The 27,073-nt window shown below is 41.3% G+C and overlaps 1 protein-coding gene and 2 long non-coding RNA genes across 4 annotated transcripts in view; 2 read left to right on the top strand and 1 right to left on the bottom strand.

Moving 5' to 3' along the window:
• The window catches only part of angpt1 (angiopoietin 1), a 49,628-nt gene extending 29,481 nt beyond the window's left edge, over positions 1 to 20,147 (bottom strand). Inside the window, exon 1 of one of the 2 annotated variants that reach the window (XM_020597459.1) lies at positions 19,312 to 20,147. In XM_020597459.1, the coding sequence (XP_020453115.1) occupies positions 19,312 to 19,692 (381 nt within the window). In that variant the 5' untranslated portion in view covers positions 19,693 to 20,147. Of the gene's footprint in view, positions 1 to 9,295; positions 10,025 to 19,311 lie in introns of those variants that run through there. The other variant, XM_020597460.1, reaches the window with a different exon arrangement.
• Positions 19,397 to 20,734, top strand: LOC109958639 (uncharacterized). Its single transcript, XR_002274715.1, has 3 exons — positions 19,397 to 19,475; positions 19,628 to 19,716; positions 20,634 to 20,734. It is a non-coding gene; the product is annotated as an uncharacterized LOC109958639 (long non-coding RNA).
• Positions 20,735 to 20,814: 80 nt separating this feature from the next.
• Positions 20,815 to 25,953, top strand: LOC109958784 (uncharacterized). The gene is made up of 3 exons (XR_002274728.1): positions 20,815 to 20,991; positions 21,092 to 21,188; positions 25,916 to 25,953. It is a non-coding gene; the product is annotated as an uncharacterized LOC109958784 (long non-coding RNA).
• Positions 25,954 to 27,073: the final 1,120 nt, after the last annotated feature.

Consider the following 27,073-nt stretch of genomic DNA (forward strand, 5'->3'; position numbering starts at 1 on the left):
AACTCTTCCTCTCCTGAAGGTGCTAAAGCCAAAACAGATAAACAGTTCCTTTCCCTGCATCATCACACTTTTTAACAGTTAATCTGTGTCCTGTTTGCATGTATAACAGGATACAGCAAACACTCCCAGTGCATTAATTTGTAAATATAACCATCGTGTACATATATACAGTGCCTTGCGAAAGTATTCGGCCCCCTTGAACTTTGCGACCTTTTGCCACATTTCAGGCTTCAAACATAAAGATATAAAACTGTAATTTTTTGTGAAGAATCAACAACAAGTGGGACACAATCATGAAGTGGAACGAAATTTATTGGATATTTCAAACGTTTTTAACAAATAAAAAACTGAAAAACTGGGCGTGCAAAATTATTCAGCCCCCTTAAGTTAATACTTTGTAGCGCCACCTTTTGCTGCGATTACAGCTGTAAGTCGCTTGGGGTATGTCTCTATCAGTTTTGCACATCAAGAGACTGAAATTTTTGCCCATTCCTCCTGCAAAACAGCTCGAGCTCAGTGAGATTGGATGGAGAGCGTTTGTGAACAGCAGTTTTCAGTTCTTTCCACAGATTCTCGATTGGATTCAGGTCTGGACTTTGACTTGGCCATTCTAACACCTGGATATGTTTATTTGTGAACCATTCCATTGTAGATTTTGCTTTATGTTTTGGATCATTGTCTTGTTGGAAGACAAATCTCCGTCCCAGTCTCAGGTCTTTTGCAGACTCCATCAGGTTTCCATCCAGAATGGTCCTGTATTTGGCTCCATCCATCTTCCCATCAATTTTAACCATCTTCCCTGTCCCTGCTGAAGAAAGCAGGCCCAAACCATGATGCTGCCACCACCATGTTTGACAGTGGGGATGGTGTGTTCAAGGTGATGAGCTGTGTTGCTTTTACGCCAAACATAACGTTTTGCATTGTTGCCAAAAAGTTCGATTTTGGTTTCATCTGACCAGAGCACCTTCTTCCACATGTTTGGTGTGTCTCCCAGGTGGCTTGTGGCAAACTTTAAACGACACTTTTTATGGATATCTTTAAGAAATGGCTTTCTTCTTGCCACTCTTCCATAAAGGCCAGATTTGTGCAGTATACGACTGATTGTTGTCCTATGGACAGAGTCTCCCACCTCAGCTGTAGATCTCTGCAGTTCATCCAGAGTGATCATGGGCCTCTTGGCTGCATCTCTGATCAGTCTTCTCCTTGTATGAGCTGAAAGTTTAGAGGGACAGCCAGGTCGTGGTAGATTTGCAGTGGTCTGATACTCCTTCCATTTCAATATTATCACTTGCACAGTGCTCCTTGAGATGTTTAAAGCTTGGGAAATCTTTTTGTATCCAAATCCGGCTTTAAACTTCTCCACAACAGTATCTCGGACCTGCCTGATGTGTTCCTTGTTCTTCATGATGCTCTCTGCGCTTTAAACAGACCTCTGAGACTATCACAGTGCAGGTGCATTTATACGGAGACTTGATTACACACAGGTGGATTCTATTTATCATCATTAGTCATTTAGGTCAACATTGGATCATTCAGAGATCCTCACTGAACTTCTGGAGAGAGTTTGCTGCACTGAAAGTAAAGGGGCTGAATAATTTTGCACGCCCAATTTTTCAGTTTTTTATTTGTTAAAAAAGTTTGAAATATCCAATAAATTTCGTTCCACTTCATGATTGTGTCCCACTTGTTGTTGATTCTTCACAAAAAATTACAGTTTTATATCTTTATGTTTGAAGCCTGAAATGTGGCAAAAGGTCGCAAAGTTCAAGGGGGCTGAATACTTTCGCAAGGCACTGTAAAAATTACTGCAGGTAGTGCAATGTAGGCCTAACTTCACAAAGGTTTATTCAGCTACTGTACAATGCTGACAAAATACTAAAGTACAGCTAAAGCTTATATATCATATATATATATATATTTGAAAACTCTTCTATTTCAATGCATAATAGCCTGTTTTTGCTTCTTTTTCTTCCTATTTAAATGCACATATTTTTCTTGTTGCCTTACATTGTTGCCATTATACCGGAGTCAAATTCCTTGTGTATCCAATATACTTGGTTAATAAAACTGATTTTGATGTTGAATCTGATTCTGATTATCTTTAAATGGCATCTCTAACATGAAACTATGTAAAATCTTTTGAACAGCAGCGACCGCAACCACAAGTGGAAAATCATAATGTAATTCTAACCAACTACTATAATAGCAGCATATAGGGGAAGAGTCATAAAGTCAGCAAACTGACTAATGTTTGTTATACTGTAATGTAGCTATACTTTGAGTTACTTAATAAGATTGGCTAATAATGTGAAATGTGAAGCTGCTTAAAATGAGTTCCCATCCAAACGTAGTGCAAAATGTTACCAAATTTGGGGAAATCTGGCAAAAGAAAATGTGATTAATGCATGTTTTCATCAGCTATTGTTTCACCGTGTGAATATTTGAGGTTGATTTGTAGAGAAACAAATGTTGGCTCATTTGTGTGTCATTAAATTACTGAGAGAAGAAGGTGCCGCAGTATGAGGTAATTAAAAAGATGTCAGATAACCCATAAGTCAGGGAAAACTTGATGCAAATGGCATTTGTTTGTTTCATGAATTAATTTGAGGCTACACCCATCACCGCTCCACACAACCCTGTAGTCATCTTCCACTATTTTTCATCACTTCAGTAGAAGTCACAAGCTTCCTGCGTATGTCATGTTTAATTCAATAAATTTGTTTATCACTAAACAAGCTAAAGACATTAATGACAATATTAAGCATGTAGCAGATTGCAAATTGTGAGCGCAGAGGGAATGTTGATCATACAAAGTATTCAGGCAGACAAAGTGCCATGGCTTGAGAGCCAAGAACAGGATAATCCCTCATGGTGATACCCGCTGTTATCATTGTTACACATTAGCGCTAATGTTTGCCACTTTTCTGACAATTCCCATTTCCCACAGGTTCTATACTGAAAGGGGCTCTTGATCTTTTTTTAAACAGCAGCAGTGGGCTTGCTGAGAGACAGTGGGAGTGTTAGAAAACAGAGCGCCTGGACTGTATATAACACTTAGTGCTAGAGCGCTGTCACATCTCTGCTTATCTTTGGCTAGGTGTGTGGGTGGAGGTGATGGCGATGGTGTTACTGGGGCGGTCTGGCTTCTGGGATGCCTCCCTTACTCTCAGGCCTGGATCTATTTCAGACCACTTTAATGGTCAACAGCATGGAGACTATTACCCACCCCCCAAATCAGCACCTCATGGTCTATCACAAACCACCTTCAGACCAATGGCAGCAAATACGCTTAAGCCTTATCGCCTACAGACAGTTATATTTGACACCCCTCTGCGAGGCCTGGACTTTTACTTCACTTTAGTGTTAAGAGGTGTTGCTAACTCGCTGTGCTGCCACTTTCACTATGGATATGGGCCAGCTATGTATGTTTCTTAGAAAGCTGTCGTACTCAGCTTTTATATCCACCTTGAAAACGTTTTCAGGCTCCGCTCTGCCAAAATTAGCTGAACTCACAGTCTACATCTATGATTTTCACTCATTTACTCATTTTGCTGCCACATTTTTTCCTCTACAGAATTCCAACAGAGACAGAGTGGCTAATAAAACGAACAACCCCCTTTGGCTTAATGAGCAAAACAACATCTTATACTTGACTCTTGATTCTTTCTATCATCAGAAGTTGATCCGTTTGGTCTTATAACATTTGAAAAGTCTAGAAGGGTTGTATTGTTTATTTTATCCCCTTCATAAAGTCACTCAGCTTAGCAAGAGGTCTTGTACGCCCATTTTCTCTGCCTGGCTCCATTGGAAATGAACTCTAGTGCACAGGCTCTTTGGGCCCAAAAAATGTGACAGCATGGGGAAGCCTGTGGAAACGTGGCAGGCACTTTATGGAGCACATGCCAAGTGAGCAACCTTGAATGAATGAGAGACCATGTTTGAACAGCACAGTAAAACTGTCATTGTCATCACTGTGGACAGTAACTTGGTGAATGGTCAATTTCTCTTCATATTTGGTAGACCAGGGGTGTTCAGCGAGGTGGGTGGTCTCTGTTGCTCTGCCCGTAGTGCCAGTTCCAGGACTTAGCCAGAAAGACTGACTGCCATCTGAAGAACATGCTGTTCTGAGGTCCTGTTTTCCTCTCCTTAGCATCTTTCTTTCATCATTTTCCCCTTTGTCTTTCTGTCAAGATACTGTTGTGTTCATGTCAACTGCGGTTTCGTTGTGCACTTCCAAGGACATAATGAGCCTTGTGTACACAACCCTAAAAACAAACCAACCGTACCTCTGTATAAATCACAGAGTAAATTGTGTTGCTTATTCAGAGGTGCCCAAACTCATTTGGCAGGTTACCATTTTCTACACTTCAAAGGTTTTGTGTCGCAACGGTTTGTTGACTGGGCAGGAACTTTAAAAAAGTGAGAATAGTTGGCAAATGGTAAAGTTGTCAAGGTTGGGTTTCTGTAGAAAAACAATTCAAAGCTTCAAACTAGAAGGCAAATGTTTTTGGCTAAACTGTTTTTCCATAATCATTTGGTCAGATATGTACAAACTGCATGATCTTCAAATTAATTAGTGTTAACAATTAAAATAAACCACAAATTGTGAAAGAGTGAGAAACAGCAAAAGCAAAAACCATCAACATTTTAATGTGTTGAATTTTTCAAATGACTAATGAGCTTTTTAAATGGCAAAGTTGCAAGAACAGAAAATCCACAAAGGATTGACTTTAAGAAAGCCTGAGTTAAATGTTAAGAATGTGATTCTAAATCATGGTTTTGAAGCTAATCAGCAACAATGTGGCTCTAGTTGAGTCAAATTTGAGAAATGTATTTAGTGTATGAGGTCAAATATCCGAAAATATTAAAACCCTGAGAAGTGAAAAGAAGCTGGATGTTCTGGTGCTGGTGTTTTTAGTTTCCTTTGGGAAAATAGATGATGATCTGCTTTTACTGTTATCACCACTTCCCCCCCAAACACAATTTGTGGTCTACATTTAGCTTTTTCCTCCATGAAGACTAATGTTCCATCACTTTAAACCAAGTAATCTGACAGTGTTTGTCTACAAGACATCTATCTTCCATGACTAATGATGATCCCTCACACAAGATGAATCAGAAAAACTCTTCTGTTTGTCTGTAGCAGTGTGTGAGCTAAAAGCCAATTCATGTCGAAGGTCAAACGAGGTATACAAATTAAGTTTTGACGCTGTGTTATGAAAAGCATGAACTTTGTCTTGGCATCAAAAAGAGGGAGATTGACAAAATGGGCACATCCAACAGAAATGTTTACTTTTCTTTTACTGACGCTGGTACGGTGGCGTAGATGCTTGTTTTTACAATCGACAGTTCATTCCAAAAATTCATGTTCAGAGTTGGTCTAGAAGGAATGTTTGGCTCTCCTCTCTGACTATATTCCAGTAGTAGCACACATAACTCAAGTCAAAGAAACCTTTTAAGTAAAATAGTCCAATAAAATCTTAGTAGAGAAAAGTACGCAGTGATAAAAAATGTTGCAATAAAAACGCATGTAAAGAAGCATGAACACAATGTATTTTAAACAGGGTGTGAGCCAGAGCTTGCAGTTGCAACCCCTGGAAAGCAAATCTCCAAACAACCTCCCTCCATTCTGTGTCCACAATAAAATCTAGGGCAGAATCAAAGCTGGATGCAGGCTTCTCAATCTCAGATATTATGAGCTGTATCAACATGTATTTTGTGAGTTAGCCAAATTACAAAATAAAACCATTGATTGCTAGCTGGTAAACCTGCATCATGGTTTTCAGGAGTGGTATGCCACCAGGTACTGTTTTGATATTTAAATAGTTGGTGACCATTTATACTGTAGCTTGTGCTGTTCACAAGGGGTTAGTGTTGACCCTAACCAATAAATTATCAAACAAAAGTGGTCGTCACCCAAAGAGAAGATCGGTGGTTCGATTCCTGTTCTCCCCAGGAGTGGTCGTCACCCAAAGAGAAGATCGTTGATTTGATTCCTGTTCTCCCCAGTCAGCATGTTGAAGTGTCCTTGAGCAAAACACCAAATCCTAAATTGTTTGAATTATTCCCAATGGCCAGATCAGTGCCTTGCAGTGACAGTGCCGCCATTGGTACCAGAAATAAATTTCTTGTGTGTGTAACATTCCTTGACAGTAAAACTGATTAAAATTAAATTAAAACCTTAATTTCCACATGTCCAGTCATGTAGTAGCTAGATAGAGGTCAACTGACCCATAGTCAACAGTTAATATAATCTGGATCTGGGGACAATCAGAGCTGAACAACAACTATAACGTTGGGTAATGTGATGTTTTTATAATGCAATGGATTTCTAAATATAGCTGAGATTTAAAATTGAGTTCAACAGAGCTGAACAACAATTATAACGTTGGGTAATGTGATGTTTTTATAATGCAATGGATTTCTGAATATAGCTGAGATTTAAAATTGAGTTCAAGTGAAATACCAACCAAGTCCTGATCAGAGGAGAATACTTTTTCATCCTGTATTTCATCCATAACCAGCATCCATATCCATCCATGGCCATATATCCAAACTAAATTGGGTCTAATATATCTGTCTATAGTAGAAATTGTCTAATACTTTCTGCACTATTTTAATATTTTAGAACTGACTTAATGTACAGCTTTTACAGTACTGTTATTGCCCCCTGGGATGAAGCAGTCACTCCCAAGAAAAGTATGACAGGACCCATTTTTCCCCCTCCCAGACACCGTACCGTACTAAGCTACATATTCCTTTCATGTTTTTCTTGTCATATGTCAAGCAGATGAAAAGATGGTTTCTTTTCATGTTACATTAAAACAAATACAGCAAAGTAGAGCCTACATATGAATGTATATTTTCACAAATCTTCTAGTTTCAACCCTGCTATCTAATATCAAAATGGGCCAAAGAATTGCTCCAATTAATTATGTGTATGGGAGAGGAAGTACTTGCATTTGGCCAGGACATGGGAATGCATAATGAAAACCAAACAACTAAGCAAACTCAGACCTGGTCATCCATCCAGAAGTCTTAAAAGGTGAATTCCAGCAGAGGGGCAGTCTGCAGTTATTGTGACACACTTGCCCAGCATGGGAATCTTTCCTCAGGGACACAACTGGGCAGGAATGTGCATGACGATGGCTTGATTTGTGTCAGTGCTACAAGCCTTGTCAGTCTGCCCTATTCCTAAAGCACACAAGGATACCACAAACCCGCCATCCCACAGAATAGGCATTTACATCCAAATATTTGAGATAGCATTCCAGTATACCCTCTAAACACAGCAGGGGATCCCTCTGCCAGAAAGTTGCTGAAATAGATGTAAAAGGCCATGTTGTGTTTTAAAGAAACATCACAGTACACATTGCTTCATGTTAAACCTTCCAGCTGGGAAAAAAAAACTTCAGGGAAAGGAAATGGTTCTAGTGTTCCAGTTTGAGTGCCAGCACCAGTCTCTACCAAGCAAAGGTTCTCTTCTAATCAAAATCAGTGAGCATCTGATGAAAGGCACTTTCTCCTTAAACATCACAATTGTGCTTATATTTCATCCTAGCCTCAAAAAGTGACAGCTCCATAGGTTATAAACCACCTCTGTGTTGTTCAGGTGTTCGCTTGCACTTTTTCCGGGTTTCTCTTTCTGTCTCTTTCTTTCTTTTCTTGGCCCCATTCTTTCTTAAATCTTTGCTTTGCTTCAATCACCAAAGACGGTGACGGTCGATCACATCAGAACCAGATGATGTTACTTCTGACTCATTTTCTGCTCTCCCACTCTAGTGTTTGTTACTTTGTGGCAGTGTGCAGCGTGCATGTCTGCACGTGCACCTACATGTCCCCTGAGCGATACTGAACCGACACACCATCTAAACAAAAGAGATAAGCAGTAGGACGAGGTGCAGTCGCTGCAGAGCATCTCCACATGGAACTACTTCAGTTTAACCTATAGCTCACCACAGATGTAGGGGAGGAGGAAAATAAACGCTGCTGTCAGTGATAGCGTGCAGCTCAACCATAGCCACTGCTGTATCACTGCCATGCCACAACATTAGAAACATTTGTTGCTGTCTGATGGATGAATGGATGAAAATGTTCATGTTTCTATGTCATTGCTCTGTTGCTCGCTGTGATGCAGCTCTTTCTACAGTAGAAAAGCTGTAAGATAAATATATTTGGGAATCACGCACCTAAAATTACTTAAAACAAACATGGCAACATGAATCAGAACAATTTGTCAACAAGACACTTTTCATGAAAGAGAAATATTATTTCAAGTGCATGGAGGATCCACAGTGTCATATGCATAATTCCTGGAATGTGACGCACCAGGTTTCTGTTTATTTTCACATTTCTTAGACTGAAGTACACAAGATGTCTCTATATGGTAAACACAGTCAAGTGAGAGGCAAGAGTAGAGAATGATCAAATGATCTGCAACTAAACCAGAGTCATTATGTTCAGACAGCAAAGCAAACCATCCTAGAACAGGATGAAATTTCCACCAAGCATGATTTACACAACGTCAACCATGCTTATGAGTAATCATCAGTAGACCTGAGATATCTTGCCTAACACAAACTGCCTTACAATGTTGTTTTGCGGTCAGTTCTGTAATACTTGGCCGTGTTGAAAGTTATACTTGGAATACGCTTCCCACTCAGAGCATGTCCACTCATTATTACATGAGGGGGCAAAGGGGGCAGTGGTGACAGGTGACAAAGCAGCACCTGCCCCGCCCTCGTCAGCATCACTGCGATGCTTCCAGGTGTGAACATGTAACTGGGTGGGGTGTGGCTATAGTTTTGGAAAAATGCCAGAAAACAGATGTAAGTGCATCACTGTGTGTCATGACCTCCGACTCCTCTACCGGCTCTTATTTTTTCTTGACACTTCCTGTTTCACCCTACTCTCACTCCGTCGCTTTACTTCATCACACCAAATACCTTCACCTGTGCAAATTGAACACACCTGTGTATGCCCTGTTGTAAGCAGCTTCATCTCTCAGAGGAGCTGCCAGATTGTCCTGACTTTATGCTCGACACTCCAGCCACCTTGGATCTGTGGTATCTTTGTAAAACCTGAACCAGGCCTTTGGATTTAGTGTATCTAGTTTTTTTCTTTGCCTTGCACCTCAGAGACTGTGAGTAATATCAGTGTGATTTGTTTTTGACTCTTGAAGACACTGCTTCCTTGCCCTTGTAAAGACTGATATGTGTATTTTTTCTGTCTCTCTGGAGTCACTCTGCCTCTGAACTGAGATTCATGTCTGTGGATGAAGAAGTGTGTTTCTTACCTCATGGATTCTAAGTGCACTGTGTCTTGTCTCTGAAGTAGGAGTGCCTCCACATACACCCAAGTGACGCCGGAGCCACTCGCGCACCCCATCTGCTTTGCACCCATCCCTCTCCATGTCCTTCAGTCAAGCGTTACGCACTCCACTTCCTCCTCCCCGTGCCTCTTGCTACTCTGGTGCTACTTAGATCCCACACACCTGTGATCAGACGCTAACCTGTCCTCATCTTCTCTGCTAGCTGTGTTAATAGACTCTTACTCACTACTTGTTATACTGGCCATTTAATCGGGTTCACTTACATTTTAGCAGTGAAGTTTCCACACTGAACAGCAGAATCAGCTTTATTGGCCAGGTGTGTCGGACACACGAGGAATTTGACTCTGGTACATCGGCTCTCAATGTGCAAGTACATGTCCCCATGCAAGGGGCAAGTAAACGGTAAGCCAGCATAAGACTGTTTAGTATAACAAATTAAATGGTATTAACAAGCAGACAAGACTGTCTTATGCTCACTTGTTTAGGATACATTTCTATGATTTAAAATTGTTAATGTCTTGTGTGTGGGGAGACAACATAGGCGTGTGTACATGTACAACGTCCAGTAAAGAAACATCTTACTTGATCTTGTACAAGCCATCAGTTAAGCCGAAGGCCATTTTAACCAAACACCAACTCGTGTGTGTGTGTGAATCAAACTGTCATGTGCAAACACGTCTGCAGAAATGGGCATCACTGTGGAACAGGTTCGTCTACAAATATACACACATACAGGACTCTAGAGGATTACCAACTGCTATAAACATGAAATTTTTTTTGGTAGCTACTTGTATTCTGGTTGTAAACCCAGATCATTTGTTTGATCAATAGCAGATTTACAGCATAGAGCAACATGTTTAGACTAGTTTTTCAGCTACTTTGATACTTATGTTATTCCAACCAGAATATTTGTCACTGTTTTATTCAACTGTAAACACGACATGACAGCTGTTCTCTAAAAAGAAATAAAAAACCAGATTTACCAGCCACCTTTCAACTAGCTGATGAACGTAATGCAAGAGCAGCTAAAGAGCCTCTTTGCTCAGGAGAAGGTGGAGAGAGAGCATTGCACTTGTATTTGTCCAGCAACATGGCTTATAACAGAGGTAAATCCAATTATTACTGGGCACCAGACAGGAGGACGATAATCAAACATCCTAACCTGTAACTTGTGCAGCATAACAGAAGAAATCTCCCTGGAAAGCTTTAATTCCACCATAGCTAATCAAAAGGTTGTCAAAACCAACCCATGCTTTTTTAGAGAGACCACCTCTCTTTTGCAGGGACACCCTGTTCACATTCACACCTGGAAGCAGCCCAGCTCAACCACAGACTGACCTGTGGCCACTGAGCAGCTCCACTGGAGCAGTTGGGGTAAAGGGCACCACAGTGAGGGAAGCACTGATTTGTCACCTGTCCCACCCAGATTTAATCACAAGCTTGCTTCGCTAACCTTTAGGCCACCACTGCCCCCTTCCAAGAGATTCATTTCAGACATTTGGGGAAGGAGTAGGCCACATCCAAGCAAATCAAGACAAGCTGAAAGTCTTCATCCACCCCAGTCCAAAGATCAGCACTTTAATGATCCAAACAGTCTATTGCTTTCTGTTCCTTATCTAGTTCTCTGCACTCTGCTACTTTAATTTGGCTTTATTTTAGGGTGTCTTCTGGAGCTAGGTTAAAATGTTTCACCTCTCCTCCTCTTCACTTCACCCCGCTCTCTGCCGGTTCTCCCCCATGTTGACACCTGCTTCCTGCTCCCAGGTGAACGCAAGTTCAAGAATCTTCTAAAAAGCATTTACGCCCCTGTGTAGATGTTCCATCTTTCAATAATACTTTCCAACAAGTCACTTCCAAAAGTGAAAATTGTAATGGAATTTGTTGACATTCTTTTCTAGCACAGTAGTTTTTTGGGGAGGTGTATTAACTTAGTTTAGGGTTACTAATCCTCAAAGATTGGCGATTAGCTGGGAGACTCCTAGAATTTGTTTAGGCCTCCCAGAAATATCAAAATTCAATCTGGGAGATTTGTGATGTTTTTAAAATTCCATACAGATTGAACATATGAAAGTAAAATGCCAGAAAAAATATCAATTCAAACAGAAGGCAACTCTGGGGCACCGATAGTGAGATTGAAATTGCACTATGTAATTTTAATCAAAATAATTTAAACTGTGCAATACTACCTTTGTAGAGATTTTGCATCACCGGTCTTCGACCTTGCAGCCCCCTTCCAGTGCACTATGAATGCTGCCATCCAAGTGGTTTTTTGTTTTGATTATATGAAAGGCCACAGTTACCTAACTTGTGGCTGCTCCTCTGTGACACTGCTGGACTCCGTAAAGTTTGTCTTTGTTGATCAATGAGTACCCTGACCCCCTACGCCCCCTTCAATTTAAAAAACCTGAAAATAGGTGGTTCAAATGTTGTGCTAAGATCTGCCTAAAAAGGTTGTTGGTGTCACACAGCTTGTGTCTTGCTTGTATGTGTCTTACTCAGTGAAGAATGATTCAATCAGTTTCAACACAGTGAGGTATAAATTACTGGTATCAACCAATACTTTGAGTTATAGCTATCAAAGTCAGTATCAGGCAAGAAAACATGGGATTGATGTCTCCTTATTTTGACTCTTCCTTAAAACCTGCAGCGCCTTCTTTCTCACCTTCCCTGACTGGGGTGTCACCAAAAGCACAACAAGCTTAAAAGACAAGAAATCTGGTGAAAGGTGAATGATTTTATGTGGACGACTGACTTGTACTGTAAGTTCAAAGGTGATATTTTTGGACAGCAGGAGACTAGACATGTCAGGGGGTAGCCCACTTTACTGTGTCTTTAGTCTCTGTGCCAACTCCAACCCTTGTATTGTGTGGAATGTGAAAAGCCTGGCTTGGATCCCAGATGAGGCAAACATGGCTCTGGGCAGGGTTCAGAGTGTGTTTTTGTTTTTACAGCATGTATGCAGATTTGTGGCTGTGTTTGCATGTGCATCTATGGTATATCTTTCTGTTTGCCTGTGAACAGGCTGAACAATCACTGCACTTAAACAATAAATCAAGACACTCAAGTGTCCAAAGCACCCACAGAAAACAGAGACAGGCTGTAATCAACCTGCCATTCAGATTGTGTACTATCAAGATGTGTGGGTCTGAAGTTGTAAGTTAATACAGCACTAAGAATTCACCCAGGAACTCTCCTCTCTCACCCGCACCAAAGGACAAAAAGAGACTAAATAAATCTGTGAAGTAATTCCTGGATGTGACACAAAGGCTTAGGGAACAAGTGGCTCCAATCCCAGCGCCACAAGAGCAAAACAAAAACAGTGGAGCTATTAGTCATTTGAAAATCCGTCTAGCCCACACTGCAAGGGAGTGAAACTATTTATCTTCCAGTGAGTATCTTGCACTCTGTCCACTTTTCCTCTTTTCACCTTCACTTGCTTTCAGTCATCTCTGGTTGATTCCATGGCCTAATATTCTCGGATTTAAGCATCTGATTGTGATTCTTTTGTTTTTCATATCTGAAATCATAGCGACATTCAATCTGTTTGGACAAACTCCAAAAAAATCTAAAATTGTTCTGGAACCTCTGGAAGGCTCCTCAGTATTGCCAGACAAAGACATCCTCTCAAATCACAACATCTGTCAAGGAGCATCAAAAAGACGTTGTGGTAGAGTTGGCCTCGGAGACAGCATGTGGGGACATCTTCAAGAATTTTGATCCTGAGTTCATAGGCTTTACAGAATTAACTCTGGGATTAAAAACGATCAGATACAAAGGGATTCCTGAGAAAACTTACAGTAAACTTCAGAACTGGAAGAACATCAAATGAGGCACATAGCGGGAGCATTCAAACTTAAAATGTATTCAGATTTGTCATTCTCCAGTTCCCTGCCAGAATCAGCAATAGAAAGCATGCATGTTTGGTCAGTGTTATTTTTTCCTGCAAGTAAAGCAGTTTAAAAAAAGAAAGAGAAAGAGTGGGATGAAACGTTATTGTAAATTCACACTGTGTTGACAGTCTGTGGTTTCCATTGCAAGCAGCTCCAATTCTTTTGTTTTGTTTTTTTATGCCACTTCACTACCTGTGACCTTCATCAAACCTTGATATCACAGTGCACAACCTAGATGAACCTGAAGTTTGGAGGAATATAAATAACAACAAATATGGGTCAGTAATAGTATCATAGTATTGTGAAATAAAAATAAAACAACAATTGGTTGAGCAATTGCATTAGAATAAAAATTCAAAACCAGTGGTAATTTGCTGCACACTACGATAAAACCATATGAGCTGCCCACTAACTGTGCACTCATATTGACTGTAATGTCTAATGTTTTGCTCTAAGCTCTTACTATCTCATACTTAGCTCATAATCACTCAGCCGTAGCAGTGGCAGTGGTGCAGCCATGAACCTTGTGCTTCTGGCAACTCCTGTAACCATAACTTACACTCTCAGTACTAATGACTTCCACTTGCCTGCCCAAAATAATATTTATGCTCATTCTTTTGAAGAAGGCTTGTGGCCTTTTTTCAGCCATTTTAGATGAAAATAGTTAAACAGCACAGCAGAATAAAATATTTAATATCCCTTCCATACCTGAATAAAATGCTGCAGAGCCACTCACATTCATAATACCTCAAAGCTACTGTAGTCAGTGTTATATTAACGTTGGATCATGCATGTATAACCGTGTGTGTGTGTGTGTGTGTGTGTGTGTGAAATATGTTGCACTGGAACCAAAACCACAGATAATTATCAGTTTTCCCTCAGCTTTACTGAGCATTTTAGGATCTTTTAGCTCACTGCTTTGGCACACAATGTTAATGTTTTGGATTATTTTCACAAACAAGCTGTGGAAAACATACCATAAAAACTGCATCTTCAGGAGCAAACATCATACAGACAGTGATAAAATAGCTACCAAGCAGAGCGTAGCATTTAGCAGCTAAAAACTCTGACATGTCCCTCTGGAAATTGTGGAGACCAGATCAGAGCTAAAAGAAGAACAAATATTGTCAAGTAGCCAGAGTCAAGAGTCCATATGACGCTAATGTTGCTCTGCGTCTGTTTAAGGCAGATAGTAATGTCACTTTTGCGTTTAAAGCTTGTTTCGTGACCCCCGGGTGGCCTAGAAAAATGAATAAATCCAGGTCACTTTCATACCTGAGTAACACGCTGCAGACTACATTTATAATACCTCCAGCGAACAAATGAAGAAAAATTAGTGCCACTGCTGGAGTGATATACTCAAGGGTGCATGGAAACACAAACATATCATAGGAAACTCTAAATTTATTCCACATATCATCGGTGGATGCCAAGCTACAAGCTAGCACCAGTGTTTTCAGAGGGGACTCCATAAATCCTGCGTGCATTTAGCCAAATGTATAACCCTGTAATTAAAACAAAATAAATTCTCTATAAAGTACTCACCAGAGAGTAATTCACTAAAATGAGTGATGGCAAAGGAACTACATACTTACTTTATGGCTGCAGTAAGGCAAACTAGACAGATTCAAGGCACACAAACGATTACTGTAAAATTCACTGCGTCATTTAATGAGCTTTAAAGAGATAGAAGTGAACCATAGCTGTCTCCCCAATATCAAAACTTCCAGTGTGTGAAATATGATTTCTAAAAAAAAAAGTCAGAAACATTAGGTTCCATTTTCATGTCCATGTGGAAACACTGTGACACGACTCTAATGTCTTTTACCTATTCCCATGACATGCAAAGCAGAAAGCTCTGTTTCCCTTTTGCTTTCGGTCACAGTGGAAGTGCAACTCATTATGGTGCCATGGTTTCCTTTTAACAAGTTCTGGGGTAAGGATGGGAGAGGTTTTTATTCCTCTGAGCACTCCATCTGATTGTTAGTTTTGGCCCACATTACCAGTGAAAATAAACTCTCATAGAGGAAGTCACCTCTAAAATAGGTTTCTTCTTGGAACCCCAGGCATGCCGTTGGCCCCCTGACAGCATTACGGTAAGCAGAGATGCATATTCACCTTTTCTCATGTGATCTCTCAGTATGGTAGGGTAACACGCTGCTGCCCACATGTTGGTATATACAGCTCAGTCATGTCAGTGGATAGGTAGAATGATGGGAATTTCACAGGGATAAGACTCTCCCCCTACTTTGTAAAGCAGCTTAGCTTGGCAGAGGATGGCCTGCTAAAGAAACACTGATCTCAACCTCTTTCTACTGTCTCCACCAAGAGAGAAATGGGAAGATCTATTACTTTCACTGCTGAGAGCACAAACTAAACTTCTACATGTGCCAAATACTCGTTGTCCTTCAAATAGTAAAGAAGTAGAAAGGATATTTTCAGAACATGTTGTGAAGTGTGCATTTCACCTACTTTTGACTTTGCGCAGTCGTTTCTTTATCTTAAATACCTATTCATCACTTCACTTGCTTCCACGTGCTTTCTGGAAACAATAAGCAAGCTTTGGCCACACTGTTGGCATTTCTATGCACCGTAAAACCTCAAAAGAAAAGGAGGGGTGACACTGCGAAGCCAAAAATGGTCAGGGAACAGAGGGCAACATGAAACGTCGACTTTGCTAAATGAGTCTGAGGTAAATGTTCATTTTAGCAGTAATATTATGACACTGTGGGAGTACCTACATCTCTGGCAGAAGTTTGACACTGTGATGACGAAAGCGCTTTCTCAGTACCATCTAACACCACCTTTTATTATTGATACTGATTGACAGCTTTATCTATGTCAGCCCAAAATCAGTCAGTAATTTCTCATATTTCTATGGAATAATTTTATTTTTGCTGATTTATTGTCCTTTTTTTGTTTATTTTCTGCTGCTTTTTTCCTGTTTTCAGTGTCACTTTTCCAAAGCAGTGAGTCCTGTTCAGAAAGGTGCTAGACAATAAAAACTTACTGGCCTGTTTCCTGTTGCATTTTCTCTTTAAGATCAAAGCCAAGTTTGTCTGAGGTTCCTAAAGCACATGCATGCTCCTAGCCTTGTAGGCAGACCAAGCAAGTAATCTGTGGACAAACACAAGCCACCTTTGACTGGTCAAGAATGTTATCAGGGTCCATATACTCTACCCTGGGTCGAGGAAGGAAAGATCTCAGAGTAGAAATGCTTCCCCACCAGCTGTTTGCTGCATCACTCCCTCTGTCTACCCCCCACACTGGACCGAGCACCCAGACACGGGGGTGCTATCTGTGCTGGTCTCCTCCTTCTGTCTCTTTTGTCAGGGCGAGCTTTCTTTTAGACAAGCACTAAAAACGCTGGCGTGATTAAGATAGATAGACTGGCCAGGACACTTAATCTTCTGTCCAATGAAAAATGTTAACTGCATCCTGATGTCCCCACCCCCACCCCCTGCCCCCCCATGCAAGGTAATTAGGCTGAATTGCCACTGTGTGTTAAAGTGTCCCCTCTGAAATGTCTGTGTCAATTCCTTTCTTGTGCTAATCTGTCTGCTTGTGTTTTTATATAGCCAAACATGTTTTCAGTGATATGCATCAAGAGACTTGGGAAAGTAATCCTCATTACACATTTTTAAATATAATCCACTATTACATAACATAACTTTATTGATATTGGATTTTCTTGTGAAGTATGTCAGCACTGTTGCGGGTAGATGTTTTCACATACTCTCATTTTTACATCTGAAGAGAAAGTTATCCTAGAGGTCTCATTAGTCAAGCCTTCAGCCTACCAACGCTGCTGCTGTGTTTTCATAGTATCACTTGTACTATCACAGATGGATGAGGTCCACTGAACAAAGATAAAGCCAGTGTTATTTCACCCCTGGCCTTTTGTGACACAGAGATCACTTTTGGGAGTCATACAGAAACACACACAGGTTCTCAGACTCATGACTCAAACAGGGAAAAAAGGAAAAAGTACCTCTGTCATATACAGATGCATCCACACAATTTGCTGTACACCATACCGAAAGGGCTTTTCTACCTCTACCTGAAAGATTATCAGCTATCCAGTACCTTTATACCAGCCTAAGCACCTTCTTCTGCCTATGTGTTAAATCTTGAAAAACACCGTATACAGTAAATCCCTCTTCTGACCCGAGGTATGATCAGCAATGTACAGTCCATTGATACACTGATATTACACAGATGTTATGTTGTGATTTAGAAATTTCTCTTGTACAATATTTTATTTAGATTTGGTCATTTTTGTATCTGTGCTGTGTGTGAATTTGCACCAGGGTCATGTAGTTTCCAACAGCAATCCTTCCTAGTCACAAACTCAGTCTTCATCTCACTGTAACACACTGTGACCAGCATGTGGTTAATTGATGAGCAGTAATTATTTCCTTAAACCAGGGGATTGGAGAGTTTACTTTGTGGGGTAAATGAAAAACAGGCTCACAGCAGATTAGCTCAGACAGTTTGGGGAGAACACAGTGAGTGCAAGTGGGCACTGATGAAGCTCAGGCTGATTAATTCCCCTAGTTTCACTGTAATCCATCAACTCCATCAGGTGTTATCTGTGTGTGCATTTGCTTCTTGTCACGCCAAGTTGTGCCATAGACAAAAATAAACCACCAGCTTTAAGCAATTAATCACAGATCGGACCTGCTAATCTTATTTGCGACTGACAATATTGAAGAGGAGCAGGCGGTTACACCAAATTTGGATGTTTGTTTATTTGATTCATGTATTTATTTCAGAGAGATAGTCTCGCACTGTGTGGAGACACCAAGTCTCAAAGCCTAGGAAAGCAGAGTGGCTGCCAAGCCATATCAGCAATGGCCTCACAATTCGCAACTCATTAACATTACAGTAGATACATATTTGAGCATAGTAAACACAGAGATAGCCCTATAAATAAACCCTAATTTTGTTGTTCAACAGAAATTAAATAATGTCTTACTAGCCCAAATATAATGAAGATTGTGTTTGTTTTTATTCTGTAGAGAAACTAAGCTGGCTATAGGTTCTTTTCATTGATGTGAGCCTAGATCTTCAAGTTATACTCGCACGTCCTTGACTTGGATAAATAAAGGCAGCATTCTCTTTCTCTGTCTTTTCCTCCTCTGAGTGTCTCTGGGGGCTCTCTCTGACTTCCTGCCATTAAAGAGACAGCCCGCTGGAGAACAGGAGGTGACTGACATATAACTACCACCGCTCTATGACCAACGATCTGTGCAACTCAACTGGACGTGTGTGGAATTTACTTTACTCAGAAAAAACAGATCACCGGATGGATACAGAGCTGCAGAGACACGATGTTCAAGATGTCTGGACGGAGGAAAATCAGACAGCTATGTGGCATAAAAAGAACACAACAACAAACAGTTACGTTAAAACATAGCAGAGTCGTATAAATTGTGTTGGCAATTCTTGTTTCTAGTTTATCAAATGTGTGTTTTGTTGCTGCCTTTTTTTTTCTCTAAATTGTCAGCTTATGCTGTATGGAACAACTAAAACTGTTGTCAGCTGTCACCGTAACCACCATGTACGTTTATTTATTTATTTTACAAGGTTGGTGAACTTTTCTCAACTGCTAAAGGGGCTGTTCTTCAACATCACTGCATTTTCTGTGTAAAATGTTATCTCCTTGATATTTTATTTTGAAACTCCTCACACAGCATGACAAAGAAATGCAGTTAATGGTCAGCTGCTGAAGCACACACACTCTGCATCTGACAAACGCCAACAATGAAAACAGCGGCTGCTGTGTGGTTTCTTCTGAGAGCCTCATCCAGAAACCAAAGTTTTCTAGTGAAGCCACAAACAGACACTTTGCAAGACCACACACCAGAGGGAGCACAAATAGCTCAATAAAGTCTCCTACAGTTGAACCACTCTGAAAAGTGGATACAGTCTAATGCAGCGATGTTATAGGTGAGACTCACTGACCAACATTTTTAAGATGAATCTAATTAAAACAGGAAAATTGAACTGCTCTAGCCTATTAGAAAGAGAGATGCTGAACATTGTAAGGTTTGTATGAAACTATATACCACCTGAGCTCTTCCTTACCTTCTGTAGCCACTGTGTATAATTCTCCATAATGTGTTCAAGCTGCTGAATCTTCTGGCTGGGAAAGTCTGGCTCAGATGGTGGAGCATCCCTCTGGAGAGAGTTGGCGTTGTACTGTGGTCTACCGGCTTTCGCCTCCCTACAAGAGCCTCCTTCTCCCTCAGGTAGGATGACGGTATAGGTGCACTCACCATGCTGGATCTTATGAAAACGTCTGTTGCTGTAGTTACTACTACTACTTCCTCCGCTACTACTGCTGCCACCTGCGCTACTGGTGCTGCTATCCATCCCTCTCCTTTGCTCCCCTCCTCCACAGCTCACAATCACCAGAAGTACCATCAGCGACAGCAAGTGGCGGCCGAAGTTGTACCACAGCATCATTTCAGCCTGAGAAACAGGTTGCAGGTGAAGAAAGTTCTTGTATTTTGAGCTGCTCCTTTTTTGTTTGTCTAGATGTTTCCTTTAAAGCTGGATCAGAAAACAAAGAAGAAACATGTGTCATCCATCCTAGCGCTGGACCTCCGGCATTGAAAGCAGACTCTCTCATTTGTTTCCAAAACTCTTTCAAGTTTGTGTCCTGGCACGGAAAGTTGCACACATCTCTTGCAGATTGACACTTTGGTTATAAATCTTGATGTTCCTCCAGTAAATCAAAGCCAGGTGCAGACGGTGTGCCTGCATTCATCAATCTGTGCATTTAAAATAAGTGCCGGGTAGGTGTCGTCAGACCTCCCTTGGTCTCTCTGCCTTCCCTTCCTCCTCTGCTCTCTGACTTAACGACTGGAGAGAGTGAGAGAGACGCTCACTCTGAAGAACAGATCTAGGCTCTGAGTCTGCGCCTGCTCCTTGCATAGCCTGCAGAGGAATGTGAGTATGTGCACGGACAAGTGCGTGTGTGATCCTGGCAGAAAAGGGACCCCAGCACAGAGGATGTGCTGTGAGGATCAGTTTACAGGCTTTCTGGCTACAGGCTCATGTGGCTGACCTGCCTTCTTGCCTGTGTGTTGAAACAAAACACTCATCTAAATGTGTGTTTCATTTATCTGCTCCTGTACCATAACTCCTCTCCCTATACTACTGTTTAATGACAGGTGCTCTCTTACAAAGAAGACAAGAGTCACATAACTTAGCACCTTTGTCATTTTGCATACAGTAGGTAGATGTATAACTACAGTAATTTATGAATAAGAGAATATTTTCATTATTCAGGCAGTTTCATTGCTGTTTCATTGTGTTATTTTCAATATCTGACGTAATAGCCACTCAAAGTGTGTTTCCTGCTCCCAGTGATCAATTGTATTGATGTGTCTTTATTTACACAGGCGTAATCAAATGAACCGCAACTGAAATCATAAGAGAACATTCCAATTCAGACTGGATTTCTATAACATGATTAGATTGAAAGGAGCCAGTTGAGGTGGTTCAGGCATCTTATCAGGATGCCTCCAGGGCGCCACCCTTTGGAGGTCTTCAGCTGGTAGGAGACCCCGGGGCAGACCCAGAACATGCTGATGAGATTATATATCTCATCTGGCCTTGGAACACATCGGAATCCAGAGGAGCTGGAACGCGTCACCGGGGAGAGGGACGTCTGGACTACCTTGCTGAACCTTTTGCCATCGCGACCCGACCCCTGATAAGCAGATGATAATGGATGGATGCATGGATGGATGATTAAATGTACAGTGAAGGATTTTTAAAAGTATTCAAATGGGTGCAGCCAAACTAGATAGTGCACATCCATACATTCATCTATTAGCTATATCTGTTTATTCCTCAGGGCCCTGAGGGGACTAGAGCTGATTAACTTTGCCTGAGAGGTGTGCTACACGGCACCAGCCTATTACAGAGGAGGAGGAGTAAGCTACTGTGCAGAGGTTTGGTAACACCACACCCCCACTTGTTTTTCATTATCAAGCTTGTAGTCTTCAGCCCCAACAGTGACATGACCTAAAGGAATAGTTTGGGAGTTTTTTAAGTTGATGCTAAAACAATATTGTTGTGTCCCTATGTACATGAGAATAGGTTTAATTGTTGTCACTGCTCCTACTCTCCCCACTGACCATGAATGTTTCCACCTGGAACATCACTACACTGCACAAAATGAGGGACGCACTACACGACTCTCGTTCTGTAAAAGCATGCACTTTATAGTTTGTCTGAGGCTCAAGTACAGCTTCACCTGTCCCACTAAGCTAGTTCAAGTTGATATATTTCAAAGTAGTCGTTTAAAACAAATTTTCCTCTTTTGTTTCCCTGGACAGTACTTTACTGTGCTGCGACAGAAAACATTCAGGGTCAGTTTGGAGAGCAGGAGAAGTGACAACAACCAAGATCTATTCTCACGTACATAGGAATGCATCAGTATTGTTTTAACAACTTGAAAAATCCGAACTATTCCTATAACATGTAAGGTGTAGCTGTATACGTTAAAGTGCACTAAATTGGTGAAATTCACTGCGTCATTTAATGAGCTCATCAGTAAGGGTCATAATTTTAACATGTTAAAGACGTATTTATATCCAGAGGCTTTATTGCTGTGATTGACTCACATTAATAGTCATTTTCCATCACTTAAGCCCAGAAATAGCTGAACCAATCTGAGTATAAGATTCTACAACATTTTCATCCGCCCACTGTAACTGTATGTAACTGTCTGCACTGTTCTTTTACCTTTATTTGTTTTATGTACCACGGCTCTATCACACACACCCTCTGCTGTTATGTTTTTGAGAAAACAAAAGTGAAATCCAAGAGTGATCATGGGAAGAAGGAATGTTTCTTCATCATCAGGCCAGAAGGAACAGAGTGAGGACACACAGCGTTGAAAGGCCCTGGGTCAAATGTCAAGTCATTGTTATGTACATTCCATTAAAATCTCAGATTCAGGGAGACAGCTGTATGAATTATGGCTGGACCTCAACATTCCTCTTTAGCCTTACATACCCAAATCTCTGTGACAGTGCATGTGCTTGAGTGCGCATGTCCATGCTTTTATTTGTGTGTGATACACATGCATGAGCAGTACAGTGGACACATTTACTGTGTATCTCCATCTGCCTGCACACACTTACTTGTTTACAGATGTCTGTGTTTGATGTATGTTTTTTCTATAAGCGCTCAGTGATACCGAGGGGGCTAGAGAAATTCTGGCCTTCTGTGTGGGGGCAGAGGGGTGATGTGAGCGAATGCACCGAGGAGACCCAGGATAACAAACCTCTTGAATAATCCAAACTGGTCCAGACACAAACCATGTGCAAATATTTCTGGGAGTGCTTGTCTTACTTTAGTGTTGCCCCAAAATCTGGGCGCCAGTTACTGTGTCCAAGGGAAACTAAGTGGGAGATAATCACAACCCCCAGGCAACTGTGAGTTTGCAAAATTAAAGCTACACATCACTTCTATCAACAGCTACGCAAAGGAAATCGGGAGGGGAGGAGTTGCATCTACTCTTCTGTGGGTGATCAGTGTGTGCTACGCCCTCTTCTCTGACCAGCTATTCAACATTTCAGAGACCTGCATCATTATTTTAAAATGAGTTAACTTCACAGTGCCAACATGAACTAACTACTGACAAAACCTTCTAGTTAGAGTTGTTATCATTTCAGTTAGAAAAAGCTCAGCAGTGGTTAACTAGAAATAAAAAGATTTCACCTGTGAGTTGTGTAAAATTAGAGATCATTGTTTTTTTTTTTTCAAAGAAATTACAGGAATTTCAAGTGAGGGACCTACCACTACTCTATCACTGTTAACTACAGTATTATTGCAAGACCCTGTGCAAGGATAACAACTGAAACTAGTGTGATGGAATTTAACCAATGGTCAGTTTTGTGTGGACATTATATGTCTGATACCAAACTGTATGCATCTGCTTTTCAAGGAAGTATGTTTATAACCCAGCTCCACATTTAACATTCTCATGCTTTCTTACAGCCAGCCTTGTGTGAATATGCAGCAGAGTTAGTTTATTATTTATGAGTTGGTAACTGAGTGCTGTAATCTCAAATCAGCCTTACTGGAATGAAAAGTTACTGAGAAAACAGTAATTTGCAAATTCTCAAAGGCCCAGGCTGATCTGTGCAGCCTGTCCCTCATACTACAGTATATTCAGTGCAAACTCAGTTTAGCAAAAATTGCTTTGCTGGTGACAGTCAACAGGTCATGTCAGCTGTGAGAGGCCTGAAGGCAGCGACATTCATGGGAACCTGGTTATTGTTTTATGTGTAAAAGTCTAATTCAACATCAGTCTGACTGATGCTGCCTTCCACATGTAATGCACAGCTGAATGTATGATGTGGGAACATAGAGGATCACAGCTCTTACCTCTTTTTCTGTCCTTTCAATAAAGACATATTGTATCTCACCAGTTATGAGAGAGGTTTTCAGCTGAAAAAATGGGGAAATGCTCATATTTGTTGCCATCAATTACTACAAAGAGCAGTGAGCTTTACGGTAATAGCGAGTGTCAGTAGATGTTTAGCTACAGGCTTAGACTCTAAGGTTATACCTTCATTCTGCCCTGGTGACTTGACAAGTGGAGCTTACATTTGCAGTGCATATGTATGGAACGCTTACTCTCTGAAGCCAGTAAGCCTATAAAGCAATAATCTCAGGTTTTTAGGTCTGGTTACAAAAAATAGCACTGAGGCTCAACCTCCAATGGTTTTCCTTGCAGAGACAAACATTAAAGGATTAAGAAAAAAAGTTAACGCTCAAGAGCTAAACACAAGTCTATTGAACAAGGGGTTTCGCTTTGCTACACCCTCTGGAGAATGGAACGAAAAGTTAAATCCTTAATTCCTCAAAACCTATCCCCTGTCAGGTTTGCTCGGCCACTCTGGCCTCCCTCACCTTTCCTACTGTCTCTTGCCCATTTACACTAATCACGTTCACCTGTTCCTCACTCCCTTATCACCAGCGGCACTTGATTAGGTTGCTCACTATATTACCCGGTTTCACTCCTCAGTCACTTGCCAGTTCGTTCTAGTCTTTTAACAAATAAAAAACTGAATAATTGGGCGTGCAAAATTATTCAGCCCCTTTACTTTCAGTGCAGCAAACTCTCTCCAGAAGTTCAGTGAGGATCTCTGAATGATCCAATGTTGACCTAAATGACTAATGATGATAAATAGAATCCACCTGTGTGTAATCAAGTCTCCGTATAAATGCACCTGCACTGTGATAGTCTCAGAGGTCCGTTTAAAGCGCAGAGAGCATCATGAAGAACAAGGAACACACCAGGCAGGTCCGAGATACTGTTGTGGAGAAGTTTAAAGCCGGATTTGGATACAAAAAGATTTCCCAAGCTTTAAACATCCCAAGGAGCACTGTGCAAGTGATAATATTGAAATGGAAGGAGTATCAGACCACTGCAAATCTACCAAGACCTGGCCGTCCCTCTAAACTTTCAGCTCATACAAGGAGAAGACTGATCAGAGATGCAGCCAAGAGGCCCATGATCACTCTGGATGAACTGCAGAGATCTACAGCTGAGGTGGGAGACTCTGTCCATAGGACAACAATCAGTCGTATACTGCACAAATCTGGCCTTTATGGAAGAGTGGCAAGAAGAAAGCCATTTCTTAAAGATATCCATAAAAAGTGTCGTTTAAAGTTTGCCACAAGCCACCTGGGAGACACACCAAACATGTGGAAGAAGGTGCTCTGGTCAGATGAAACCAAAATCGAACTTTTTGGCAACAATGCAAAACGTTATGTTTGGCGTAAAAGCAACACAGCTCATCACCTTGAACACACCATCCCCACTGTCAAACATGGTGGTGGCAGCATCATGGTTTGGGCCTGCTTTTCTTCAGCAGGGGCAGGGAAGATGGTTAAAATTGATGGGAAGATGGATGGAGCCAAATACAGGACCATTTTGGAAGGAAACCTGATGGAGTCTGCAACAGACCTGAGACTGGGACGGAGATTTGTCTTCCAACAAGACAATGATCCAAAACATAAAGCAAAATCTACAATGGAATGGTTCACAAATAAACATATCCAGGTGTTAGAATGGCCAAGTCAAAGTCCAGACCTGAATCCAATTGAGAATCTGTGGAAAGAACTGAAAACTGCTGTTCACAAACGCTCTCTATCCAACCTCACTGAGCTCGAGCTGTTTTGCAAGGAGGAATGGGCAAAAATTTCCGTCTCTCGATGTGCAAAACTGATAGAGACATACCCCAAGTGACTTACAGCTGTAATCGCAGCAAAAGGTGGCGCTACAAAGTATTAACTTAAGGGGGCTGAATAATTTTGCACGCCCAATTTTTCAGTTTTTTATTTGTTAAAAAAGTTTGACATATCCAATAAATTTCGTTCCACTTCATGATTGTGTCCCACTTGTTGTTGATTCTTCACAAAAAATTACAGTTTTATATCTTTATGTTTGAAGCCTGAAATGTGGCAAAAGGTCGCAAAGTTCAAGGGGGCCGAATACTTTCGCAAGGCACTGTATTTATCCCCTAGCCAGCTACTGTTTTGTGTTCCCCCCATGGACTGTTCCTCCGGACCGTGGCTCCACTCTCTCCTCCCAGGCAGGTCAATGCTCAGTTGCCTATCTGTTCTACTATTGCCTTCATCTCTCTGTCTCCACCTTCAGTAGCCACCATCACCACCGACCAGCCCAGGAGTGACCCAGCCTACGCAGCTCGGCCCAGCTCTCCATCTCCTCGCCTCCTGCGGTTGGTCAAACACCCGGCTACTACTCGTCAACAGGACTACGTACTATTTCCCTCTGTATTGTTACTCCCTTCATCACTTTATATAATAAATCACTGCTTGTACCGAAGTCGGCTACCTGGGTCCGCCTCTTTCTCGTTCGCTCACTGACTGGTGCGAACGGTACCTAACATCTCCAGTGAACAAAACAAAATATCTCATTGAAATTTGGTTCAGTGCTTTAAACCATGCCAGCAGCCTCTAGGTACAGTATATTGGTTTATTGGGCAGTTGATCATTCTGTTATTTACTGATCTCCCACTTTGACCCAAGGTGAAATGGCTCAACAATTGCTTAACATGAAATCCTGGCATTCGCGGTGCCCAGAGGAACAATCCGAACTTCTTGGTTGCTTCTTTGACTTTTCCTCCAGCACCAACAACTGGTCAAAGTTTTCAATTATACTGTGAAATAGGTCAATGTCTACTGGCTGGATTGGTACAAAATTTGGTAGCAGGCTAGCATTTTAGCTAAAATGCGTTTAGATGGACTGCCATGGAATTTGGTATGCACATGTTCCCCAGAGGATGAATCCTACTGATGTTGGTGATCTCTGGATTTTCCCTCTAGTGCCACCATGAGTTTGTCATTTTTCAGTAGACACAAACAAAATTAGGTACACATATTCATGTCCTCTACAGGATCCGTTGCAATCCCTTTGGTCTGCTGACATCACCAGGTCCAGCTTTTTATTTGTCCAGTACTTTGGTTAATCAGTCTCAGCACATGTTTAGTGCAGATCAGCATATGGTAGCATGTTAACATGCTAAACTAAGATGGTGAACATGGTAAATCTTACACCTGTTTAACATCAGCATGTTGTTTCTTTGATTGCCATCAGTACTGGCTCACACTCATTTATGCTGCAGCAGCAATGATTAGATGGATATCCCAAACAACCTGCTGTGACTGCCTGGAGTGGTGATGTCATCAGGGTGAGACACAGTAAGAGTGATACCATAGAACCATTAGAACAAGGTGGCTGTCATTCTTTGTTATCCCCCAGGCTCCTATGTCTGTGATCACCACATATGGCCTT

This window comes from Monopterus albus, unplaced genomic scaffold, assembly GCF_001952655.1.
Source record: "Monopterus albus unplaced genomic scaffold, M_albus_1.0 scaffold34.1, whole genome shotgun sequence".
In the NCBI taxonomy this organism is placed as follows: Eukaryota; Metazoa; Chordata; class Actinopteri; order Synbranchiformes; family Synbranchidae; genus Monopterus; species Monopterus albus.